Raw genomic sequence first — 12,429 nt, forward strand, 5'->3', positions numbered from 1 at the left:
CTTCGAAGTGTTTAGGGTGTTGCGGGAGTTGAGTAGTTCCAGGACGGGAGTAGAAAGGAGACAATCCGCCTCAATCCATCGCGACAGGTGTTCTGTCATCGCCACATGCGACCGGCCGGCTACCCTGGCTCAGGGATGCACCAATAGCGGTGTCGGACGCATCAGTTTCAACAACGAGAGGAATATTGTATTCGACAGTAACCACCATCGCATTTTCTAGTTCGTGTTTAAGGTTCTCAAATGCTGTTCGGGCATTCTCCGGAAGCGGAAATATTTTGTTTTTAACCAATGGATGAATTTTGTCGGAACACGCCGGTATCCACTGCTGCGATTTCCCGTTCTCTGGAAGTGGGAGTTCTCTTATGGGGCGCATGCGTTCTGGGTCAGGTCTTATAATACCTTTGGAGACCTTGTAACCTAAGAGAGTAATCTCTTCAGTTGCGAAGCTGCTTTTTGTATCGTTCAAAGTAATATTGTATGTTTTTGCTGACCACCGAATGGAATTTCGACTTTATCATGTAACCCCAGAAAGTCATGTCCGAGAAGGACGTCTGCACAAAGGTTCGGTAATACACAAAGTCTGAAACGTTCGTATATAGCATCCTTGTACTGAATGGACACAAGGCAATAACCTTTGGTGGAACATGAATGTATCGTCGAGGCCATTGTTATCACAGCGCCGTACGGAAATAACTCCCAGTTATGAGTTTGCAGGATTGATGAGGAAACGAAACTTCTGCAGCTGGCGATACCAATAAGAGCTCGGACAACAACGCCGTTGACCAAAATATCTGTTGTAGTTTTGGATAGGCAATTGGGAGCAGCAGCACAAAATAGCGAGGAGATTGAGGTGTCTTGAGCTGAACCCGCGCGATATTTCGAGGCTTTGGACCTACAGACACGTTGAAAATGTCCAATTTTTCCACAACTCTTGCACACTGATTCTTTAGCGGGACACTTATAACGAGGGTGCTTGGGGTTGCCACAAAAGTAACATGTTTGTTTTGTAGCGGCAGAAACTGTTGTTTCGGAATTCACAATGGGTAAAGGAGTAGATACCGAACAAGTAACGGGTTGTCTGTATACGTATGATTGTGGCTGTTTTTGTGCAAGTTCGAGAGCTCGTGCGGCTTCATGGACTTTGTCAAGGTCCAATTCATGCCACGTTAGCAGTTTCTCCCGAATGGTATTCGACTGCAATCCGGCTATCAGAGCATCCCGAACTGCTTCGTTTGTATGTTCCACAGCAGATACTGCTTTTAATCCACAATCTCTAGCAAGTGACTTCAGCTTTTGAGCGAACTGGTCGACATCTTGACCAGGTTCTTGTTTGTATGTGGTTAAAAGAGGACGTGCATACACGATATTTTTCGGGCGAATGTGAAGTTTTTCCAGCAAGGTTATCGCAGAATCGTAGTCGCTGCATTCTGCAATGAAGTCATACACTGTATGGTCGATGTGACGAATGAGAGTTTCCAATTTATTTAGACCTTCGGGTTTGATTGAGTTAATGTAAGCTTTGAAAGTACGGAACCAATGAGTCCATCGTTTCATGCCATCTGATGAGTGAGGATCAGCATCAAAAACCGTAGGTCGGAGAATAGGATCCATTTCGTTTTTATTAGACGATTAAATTGTTCCGAGAGTCGAGTAGTTCCAGGACGGGATTAGAAAGGAGGCAGAATAGGAAGACATAATGTACGCTTTAGTCGTCTAATAACTGTAGTACATGAGCTGAAAATAGAGTGAGAATCACGAGTTAATGGTCTATGGAAATGTATGGTTTTATATAGTCATGACACCGTCTTGCTGTATGCAGCGAGTAAGGCGACCCGGCTGATGGCACCACGCAACAGCCGATGTGGCATGAGAATGTTGTTGTGTATATCTCTACTCAAGCGTCATCCTGCTCCTGGATTTGACGACCTTCCACCTGCTCTATTCAAGGATGTTGGTCAATTTCTCATCGTCATTATCTAAAGCCGGAAATCAGCGTTCAACGCAAGGCAAAGCAAGTCGGTTCGTCAACTCCAGTGGGTTTCAGTAGCTTAATAATATCAAGCTGATCCAACTGGAGGCTACCGGAAACAGTCACCTAATGATGAAATTTGCCTGGAGGATGAATTAGAGATAGCAAAAGAACCTACGTTATCACTTTTAGGACTGTTAGTCGAAGTCATCCAAATAGACCAAATAAACGCTCGATAGCTTCAATATCAACTTATTGCCGCCAGAATAGCTATACCAGTAACTGGCGACGGCAATGTCGAATCATCATCACAATGGACGGCACGACATAACTGTTCAGCACTGATGCTTAGCCGCCGTACAACCCGGATTTACTTAAAAGCCTTGTGAAGAAAATAATAAAAGTGAACGGAGGAATGGACGTAGTACTAGCTTGATACACTCATATCGAGGTGCATACACCTCCAGACACTCATTCGCTCAATCTTGCAGCGTCTCTAACAATGCGCAATGGAGATCACTCGGCCCCCATCCTGGAAGGTGAGTCTCACCGACAACAACCAGACGTTTCGTCGTGTCTTTCATACCTCCCTGCCAGGTCAAGGGTTAGCCATCTCTCTATGTCCACCGCTCTGAATTTGTCACGGAAAATAGCAGTCCTAACCAACGGAGCTGTTAGTAATGAACACATTCTTCAATGAAAGTGTCCGTTGCACAACTGAAAACTCGTTTTCTAATTGCCTGATTGCAGATTTGTTGACACATGAGCTATGATCATGAAGACGTCTCAGTTCCGCTGCTCGGACAGGCCAAGTCTCACAGCTGTACAACAAGACAGTCCATATCATAGCCTGATACACACGTCCTTTTAGATTCAGGGATATACCGCATTGATGCCATGGGTGTCTCGAAATTATCAAACGCTACCCGGGTCCTGGAGATTCTCGCTTTGACCTCATCTGTCACACTACAATCAGAACTATTACAACTTACAAGATACCTAGAACACTCTGCGACTTCCAGTGCCTCTCTCCGGATTGTAAGCGGCGTGTTTAGTGAATGCATGACGAGGAGCATGACCTTACTCTTCGTGGGTGCAAAGTGCATAGCAAAGGGCAGGATGACTTGTCAGTTCATCCAAAAACACATGCGCCTTCTCCTCCTCTTCGAAGACGAGAACGATGTTGTCTGCACATTCTAAATCGGCAAGGTTTTCGTCATAGGCTATTTGAACTCTGGGGTTTAAGAGACTTTCCAGCGTTCATCTCATGATTTTTCATCTATCACGAAATTCAATGGGTACAGAGAGGTAAACACTCATGACGGACATTGATTTGTGTACCGAAGCACTTTGAGAGCTCGTTGTATACTCTGATACGCCTGGAGGTCTGAGAATGCGAAGAGCTTATTATGTTCACGAACCTTTGGGGCATTCCTTGGTGGGCGTGTCAAGAAAAACAGACCGGTCAACCGAGGTAAATACGCACTGGAAATCTAGTAATACTAGAACTGTGAGTCGGTTATATCTATGGCGTTGTTTTAGCACCCGATAGAGTGTGAAGATTTGACCAACGCAACTCCTACCAGGCCGGAACCCCGCTTGCTGCTCTCGAGTCAGTGTTTAACGAGCCACCATAAAGCAAGGAAGCACAAGTATTGCCAGAAGTCTCTTTAAAAGTCTTCCTGTGGATACCATACTTACTACGATCCATTCTTTTGAAAATGAGCACTTCTCCGACTCTGCTCTGGGACGATCTCCTTTTCTTAAATGCAGGCAAGCGCTGACTGAGGATTTCATCCCTATCTTTGAACAATGCGGGTGGGAGGTTATCTGAACCAGAAGGTCGGTGGGTTCTACGTCAACTCTGGACTCCAGCTGAGTGGCAGCTGGTGGCCACGATAGCTGTTTTTCGAAGTATTCAGTCCTGGAAGAAACCGTCCGAGAAAACTGGGGTAGGTTGTTAATCGTGCCCATTTTCATGAGGCATACTCGCGGTGAATATAGTAACCACACGGGTGTTATTTTGGCTCCCACTTTATCAAGGCTTCTGATGTCACTGATTCTTCGTTGGCTTACGGCAGCACGCGAATCTTTGACCCCAAAGAATCAAGCGGGATTTCTAAAGGGCAGAGGCTTCGAGGATATGTCCACACTCCGTAAGATATTAAAGCAATGCGGTATGTGCAACGACTTACAATCTTGCTCTTCTTTGACTTTAGGGACGGATCGATTCCTGTAATCAGTTAGTTCCCCTAATCACAACTTATCATCAGTTGCCACAGAAATTTGTGAACATAACCCGGTCCGTATCTTTACATAATTCTGAGCCTATGGAAGTGTATGATGAACTCTCTAAAAGCTTACTTAAAAAAGTGGTGTCCAACTAGAATGTTCACTTGTCCACTTGTTCAGCTTCACCACTGACGAAATAATAAGGCGAACACTGGAGGGTCTTCAAAACCCTGGCTTTCAAATCGTTGCTGGTAAGAACATTGTCCATCTGCAGTACGCAGACGACATCGTCGTCATTTGTGAAGCCGAAACTTACACCCTGTTGAATAGACTGAACACCATCATACCATCGTTCGACATCCGCCTTGCACCTTCAAAGTATAAAGTCCTGCTTCGCAACGTGCAGTCTCAGACATACCCCTTTACTCGCGGTGAATATAGTAACCACACGGGTGTTATTTTGGCTCCCACTTTATCAAGGCTTCTGATGTCACTGATTCTTCGTTGGCTTACGGCAGCACGCGAATCTTTGACCCCAAAGAATCAAGCGGGATTTCTAAAGGGCAGAGGCTTCGAGGATATGTCCACACTCCGTAAGATATTAAAGCAATGCGGTATGTGCAACGACTTACAATCTTGCTCTTCTTTGACTTTAGGGACGGATCGATTCCTGTAATCAGTTAGTTCCCCTAATCACAACTTATCATCAGTTGCCACAGAAATTTGTGAACATAACCCGGTCCGTATCTTTACATAATTCTGAGCCTATGGAAGTGTATGATGAACTCTCTAAAAGCTTACTTAAAAAAGTGGTGTCCAACTAGAATGTTCACTTGTCCACTTGTTCAGCTTCACCACTGACGAAATAATAAGGCGAACACTGGAGGGTCTTCAAAACCCTGGCTTTCAAATCGTTGCTGGTAAGAACATTGTCCATCTGCAGTACGCAGACGACATCGTCGTCATTTGTGAAGCCGAAACTTACACCCTGTTGAATAGACTGAACACCATCATACCATCGTTCGACATCCGCCTTGCACCTTCAAAGTATAAAGTCCTGCTTCGCAACGTGCAGTCTCAGAACATACCCCTTACAATTCAAGGAGAATCATTGGTGGTTATAGAGAATTTCACCTACCTCGGTGGTTGTATCAGCTCAGACATCAATATGTTTCATGAATATCAGAGGACCGAATCCTGTCTGCTGATTGAGGTCACTTGTATTGTTAAAACGGCATTCCATCGGGTCTCAGGGATCGCTTGTTCCAAGCTACAATAAGGGCTGCGTTGTTGTATGCTTACGACACATGACCTGTATGGTCAGATGGTGTGGGGCGTCTTCATGTGTTTGACTACCGATGCCTCAGAAGCGTGTCCTTTTTCGAATGACGTCGATAAATTTGTAACGAAGTGATTAGAAAGCTAGTATTTGGTTGTGCAGCAGGTATTTCAGTTGCGGAAAATACCAAGTACCATCAACCACTGTGATCGGCTAGGTGCTACGAATACCGAAACATATCCTTTCGGGACACTGGGTCCATTCCGTTGATGCTGTTTATTCTGATGCTATTTGAAAGTGCAAGCGCCTGGTTTTATGTGGTAGGTAGGCGCCATTATTTACGGTAATGTTTCCACGATGGACCAACATTTGGGGAAAATAATCCTTGCCTCGATTGAATTGTGAGACGTTGCGCAACAATTCAATGAGGATGGCTGTGAAACTGTGCCGTGGGAATCCATGAGAAAATTGAAGGTGTGTTTGACACGTGAAAGGGCTAAATTAATACACGGAAGTGGAACTATAGAAGGATATTCGGACAGAACGACCATTCGGGGCAGTTGGTTTAAAAGTGGACCCTACTGGACGCCCTAAGCATGCTTGTCATGGGAGCTAAATATGGAGGGGGAGGGAGGCTCATGGTAGTAGAATTACGCAACAACACTAGATAGTCTTACACCATGTCCTACTCACCACGAATGAAAATACCCTATTTTTATTACTTTCCTTTTGTTTCTCTGTTTCTTATGTCACCTCGCCAGCGCATAACAGGTATTCCCGAAAACGAAGTCCTCGAAGTAGAAGATCCGCTGCTGGGAGAAATTCCGCGTGAACCGGTAGTTGACGAGCCACCGATACCTGAAGGCTTGGGTCTGAACTCAGACTCCGACGACATCGACGTGACTTCGGATCTGGAAGATAATTTTGTCGAACTCGCAGGAGGATCTGCAGTAAAAGATAAAAAGAGTGGCGATGAAGCGTCCGAAGAAGAAGACGAACAGCCGGAGAACCTCCCAGCATTGACTGATATGTTTCCACAAAACAAAGTCATAATGATGGAGCGATTCTTGTACGGTGCTAATGAAAGGCACCGTAACAGTGGGTCGGATTCCAGTGGCGATGATGAAGCATTTGGAAATCCGGATGACGCGACCGTGCTAAACCGGCAATTTGAAAAGGTAGGTGTCTCATATCGTTTAAGTAATCGCTGTATCTCAGCTTCTACTCCGCTATAGGAGTCGCGGCGGTTCAGCCAGTCAGTCGCAGGTGACGGGAACTTCATTGATGAGCGAAGGTTTGCAGTATGCTCTTAGTCGAGACACCAGGACACTGCATCATCAGTAAGTTTTTCTTACATTCTTCCTGTAAGGGAAGCCAATCTGTGCTGAAAAGCTGAGGAGCACTTTATAGTTGTTTCATCTTTGTTGGGCATACTGAGCAGTGCATATCTCACGAAACTCCAGAGTTTCAAACTCTCAACCTCCCGGTCAGTAGTTTAAATTCTTAACCGTTCGGCTACGAACTGCTGATCAACAGTGTGACTAATGCGTACTTAGGCAGGATATGGCGCCACTCATCTTTCAGTCGCCGGATCCACATCACGTAATCGCATGCGATGACTGGCTGCCGAGCAGCGAATTGTCAAATGAAACTTTCAGTCATCGGGTGAATTTTATTCTTCCGAGCTACTTGGTACCCTTAGGAGATTTGGAAATTTTAACGTAGATTCTGTCCGGTAAGTGGAGTCAACCTATACTGAAAGGCTCAGAAGCACTGTACAGCTGTTTCATCCTTATTTGGCATCCTCAGCGGTGCGCACCTCCCGAGAGTTTTGAACCGGGGACCACAACACGTGTGACTACGTGATGTGGATCACGTGATTGAAAGTTCAGAGGCGCCATATTCTACCTAGATGCGAGTTAATCACCCTGTTGTTTGGCCTCTCGTAGCCGAGGCTTCAGGGAAATCCGACCAAAGTTCGTGGAAAGAGAGGGAACGAAATTTGGTGCAATTTAATACAGTTTCCATTCGGCCAAGCTAAACCGGATTTTGAAAACAAGCAAATAGAACTGCGAGAACTCGCTGGTTGCTGTCTGTGGACCTGGTGTACTCTTGGTCTGTCGTTTTCTCCCCCGTGACGTGCGCATCTCACGAAGAGGGAGTGTCGACATGTCTGGATTTCGAAATTCACCTGATCTTGATAACACTAGCTCATATCCAACCTAACCTAAGTACACGGTCGAACGGAGGCTCTATTAAGACCATGCACTCTGCTGCGACTTTTTTCTGTGTATGTCTAAGGGCGATTTCACCACGTAACTTATTGCCTTTTGTGCTCCTACGTTGCAGCGCACAAAAGTCCGGTCAAATTGCATCAGAAAATTAGGTTTTACCGTTGGTTCTTTTATCCTACGCTCTAAAATAGCAAGATAGTCACGTATTGATAGATACGACACACCACAGTCTTAGGTTTTCTTTTTTTTAAAGCAATTTCTGACTGACAGTAAAATGATCAGTGCTGTGTACCACTAGTGTCATGGCACTTGATAGTTCTTGTGTGTTGGATATCGTATTTCATTGACGGGTTGCCGTCTCCATATCATAGGCACAAAAAACTGGACGAAGTGGAAGTCCTAGATGATGAAGTACGCCAGAAAACGATTTGTCGAAACAACCAGCTTCAAGAGAACATCCCACAGCTTACAAGTTCCGACGAATCCGATGACAAAGTCTCTGGAACACCGCCAGACATTATGTCGGTGCAAAGTAAGCATCATATGTTGCTTTCCGCGATTTTGTTTTTGGGGTGATATTTGCTTTTTCGATTGATAAACCGTAATGTTAAGGAACCTCAGTGGTGGTTTTTCCCTCGGCTTCCAAAAATGTTTGCATTGATTTTAGGTGCAATTATGTACTTTCATATTTCAGTAGCAACAGTCTACAGTCGCACTTTGTGCTTATGAGTTGTATATCCACAAGTAAACGGAGAATTCGGTGGATGAGATAAAAAAAATCGTTCCGCTGTAGCACCCTCCCGGCGCCCAACTACCATGCCAGTAGAAGAAAACACGAGGGCTGAGATACTGTCAGGTTGCCTAGTTCTAGACAGGTGACGTCGAGAGGCAGAGACCGGGTTCGAATGACGGACCTTCCGGTCAGTAAATTTACGCTCTAACCACTGAACTACCTCGGTGAATGAGACATAACTTTCATCGGTCATGTGCTGTCTGTGTACTAACGATCACTGATTTATGGTTTACTAGAGTAGCTATATTGTCCATGTGAAAATCATCGGGGCACTAGGCTGGTAGCTGTGCTCTCTTGTCTCATCCCTCGAAGGCCGACTGAACACAAGCAGAGGCAGGTCCGTGAAAATCACGCTGGGTTCCGTCTTGCAGGAGTGTGCATCGATCACATTTTCTCCCTCTGTCAAGGGTCGCTGTCCGCAGTGCATTCTCTGTTCTTATGTGGGTCAGAAGCCTAGTCGCTGCTAGCTGAGGATTTTAAAAAGGTTTCAGTGTTTGACCATCGTTCTCCTCGGAGTATCGCCTGAGTCTGGTGGGAACATTCGGTCAGTAATGTTGGAGTATCTTGGATGGTAAAGGAAAAAATAACTCGTCCACGATAGGTGAACTGACTACACTCTATGAGTTGCACTGGCCTAGTTGCTAGCTCCGTATGCCAGTCGGAAAGTCTGGGTGCTGTCCGTGCTACTCGCCTTCCAGGATGAGCACCACGTGACCCCCACTGCGCCTGGTTGGAGATGCTGCAAAATATGGCTACTCATCGATGTCAGTGGCGTTTTTTGTCCGTTTCTACCCAGATTACCTGAATAAGTGTCTGGAGGTGTGGGGACCTCAGAATGATTGTGGTAAGCTAGCACCAAGTCACTTCCCCGTCCACTTTCTATTTTTCTTCACCATAACGCTTTCAAATAAGTCACGGTAGCGAAAGCATTACTGTTGAACACTGATGTTGTGCTGTCGATGACAATGATGAGATGCCAGACGACCCATTTCCTCGGACAGCCCTTTTCGCAATCACAGGAGCCAGGGGAGGTCAAATAATGACTTAGCAGTCAAGTGTAAAAGCCGGTGCCGACAAACTCAACTTTGCCGATCATTGCCGTCTCCATGGGTCGGGACGACGAGACCAGACACATCCATGGTCAGAAGAATGACAGCGGGCCTCAGTCGCGCTCTCAATGGCGTGCATGCATCCAAGCCGTTGTCTAGTGGATTGTTTCCTCTCCCGATCTCCTCGAAAGTACGTGGATGAGACGGCTCAGTGGTTAGGGCGCGAATTTACTGGCCGGAAGGTCCGTGGCTCGAATCCGACCTCTGCACCTCGACTTCTCCTGTCTGGACCTGGACAACCTGAAAGTATCCCAGCTCTCGTGCTTCCTTCTGGTGGCATGACAGTTAGGCACCGAAGGGGTGCTACAGCTGAACGATTTTATTTTTAATAACCACTACGAAGTGCATGCGGTTTTTCTACAGCTGAAGATGATGGTGCTCAGGATACGGACACTTTTTTGAGACACGAGTTACTTCACTCGTTTAACGCACACATCGCTGGATGCTGTGGTGGCCTGGTCATTTGCTACATTTTCCGAGTTATTGTCTACCGAGAAGAAAGTTGTTTTCCATCTCAAATCCAAAATGGCGCAGCCCTGGAGGTTATAAAAGTGTGAAGTAGCAGGCGAGATTGCTGGAGGTCTTGGTGCTGTCGATGCTGTTGTTTTTGTGTAAGGTTCTCTGTGTGACTATGTAAGGCGTGATGGCCTTTGTACTGTTAGTTTTCAATCAAATTGTGTGAAGATCTGCGCACTTAGGCTGTTCCTGGTCGGCTGACACTACGCCCGTTCATCTTGCTCGTTCCCGTTCTCTTTATTTTAGGCTCTTACACATAGCTGTACGGCACTTGAGCAGTCACGAGTTTCATACAATCTTATCTATCTCATCGTTCTTCGGCCTCACACTTTTATTGATCGATTTCCTCTGTTTTTCTCTAGGCGACCGCACTTCCATAAAACCAAACTTCAACCAACTGGCGATGCCGGTCAGTGCCAGAAAATCCCAGACATGTAACAGACAACCAAACATTGGTGACATGACCTCCTATGATCCTTACCCTGTTCCTCATCTTGATCCAACAGTCCTGACTAGAAAGAAAGACGAATCGCGGCAGGAGAAACATTTGCGAAAGTTGGCAGTCAAGCAACATCGAAGGGAACGTCGCAAAGTAAGAAAAGCAAATCAACAAAATTTCCATGCGGAACACGAACAGCGGTTGAAAACAAATGCACGAATGGTGACCATAAAATGATCAGAAATATATGTTTTCGTCCTCATTGTCTGCAAGTAACCTTGACACATATGATTTGAAGTTTTGATTTGTTTTCGCACTGGAATAAAATTCTTGATACTATTCAGGCTTTTTCTGTTAATGATACTGCCCTAGGTCTACGAGCGCTGTCGTTTCCAGGCCCGTTCAGTGAATGTCACCATATGTTTTAGATTGTAATGACAGCTCTTCGGTATTTGGGATGTTCTCAGTTCTTCAGGTGCCCTAATACGTATAATTGTAAAGTTTTGGTATGCTGATTACCGAACTCGTTTATATATATATATATATAAAATGTGGTTTTCAGTTCGGACTCGCCTAACTTACTCCACCACAAATAGTGTACTTCGGGCTTTCGAACTTCTACTTGATGCCGGCCTGGACGGATCATTTAAACAAATGAAACACCCAAGTGTCGGATAACGCCCAGTTGTACTGTTATTCGTTTTAAACGTCAAACGGTCCACTGTACGTCGTAGGTGTGCTTTTATACGTGTCTTCTGGACGTGAATTGATTTAACTTAGTGGACAATTTAGCGTAGTATTTTGTGACATGCTACACAGTGGTAGTGCCACTCATTGTCGAACTTCCAACTGTTACGTGTTAGAAACTACTCACACATTAATCTTGTTCTTAGTTCTCTTTCCGGTCTAGTAGCACAAAAACTAGTTGCAGATGGCCCAGCGCACAATCTGACGATAATTTAAGAACATGCAAGACTGACTCGATCGACAAGAGATTTTCCGCAACTTAACGAAGCCTAGGGGTGACAGCTATGGGCTATGGTTTCCTTAACTATGTGCAGATGACGTTGGAGACTCCATGCTTCTGTCAGTAGTACCCACTCTCCAGGAGAGGTCTTAGTATCCCCCAATGGTATTTTCCTCACAGCTGCACTGCACTTCCAGTGGATCCACCACACAAGCAATCGCTCGTGTATAGTGAGTGATAAAGACCTTAACCAGAACTCTTCCTCAAAACTTGTAGCTGCACCCAAGTCGCCATTCTATTCCTGATTTAAAGTGGTGCAAAGTCATCTGTTGTCATTCTCCTGATGGTGATGACTGCATCCCCCGCGATTGATTACCCAGTAGTTTGGTTTCCAAACGTCCCACTACAGAACACCCGGCCGGTTGATTCCGTCTTCCGTCCCTATTAGGGATTTCCTCATGGGATACCAAGTTTCCCAGCTGGGCGTGTACCCTGTCAGCAGGTGCGAGGAATATGAAACATCCAAGTCTTGCACCGTGTTAGTGAAAAGTCCGGTGCCTGTGAATCTTGACGACAGACGGTAGTACCCGTCAGTTCAACCGCGCTGTGTTCAAGTATTCAATAACCATGACTGTATGAAACTGTGACAAACTGGTTCTTTCTGATCATATCTCCGCATATCCCTACGGTCGATGTGTTGATGAAATTAGTTTTCACAGACGATTCGTGCTATCGGTTTCTCTCCAGATTGTCTGATTGAGCGGGAGGTGTAGGCACCTCGGAATGCTTGACATAGACCAGCACTAGGTCCCCCTCCCTCACCCACTCTCCTCTTTTCACTCCAGAGCTTTTAATGTGGTATTATATATATATATATATATATATATATAT

At 45.4% G+C, this 12,429-nt stretch overlaps 1 protein-coding gene across 1 annotated transcript; it reads left to right on the top strand.

The window, feature by feature from the left end:
• Positions 1–3,891: 3,891 nt before the first annotated feature.
• T265_07062 (hypothetical protein) lies at positions 3,892–10,904 on the top strand (the record flags this gene model as incomplete). Its single annotated transcript, XM_009172491.1, has 5 exons — positions 3,892–4,146; positions 6,252–6,658; positions 6,699–6,820; positions 8,086–8,246; positions 10,495–10,904. 5 exons carry the CDS (start codon positions 3,948–3,950, stop codon positions 10,806–10,808), a joined length of 1,203 nt encoding a protein of 400 aa, XP_009170755.1.
• Positions 10,905–12,429: the final 1,525 nt, after the last annotated feature.

Source organism: Opisthorchis viverrini, assembly GCF_000715545.1.
Source record: "Opisthorchis viverrini unplaced genomic scaffold opera_v5_157, whole genome shotgun sequence".
Lineage (NCBI taxonomy): Eukaryota > Metazoa > Platyhelminthes > Trematoda > Opisthorchiida > Opisthorchiidae > Opisthorchis > Opisthorchis viverrini.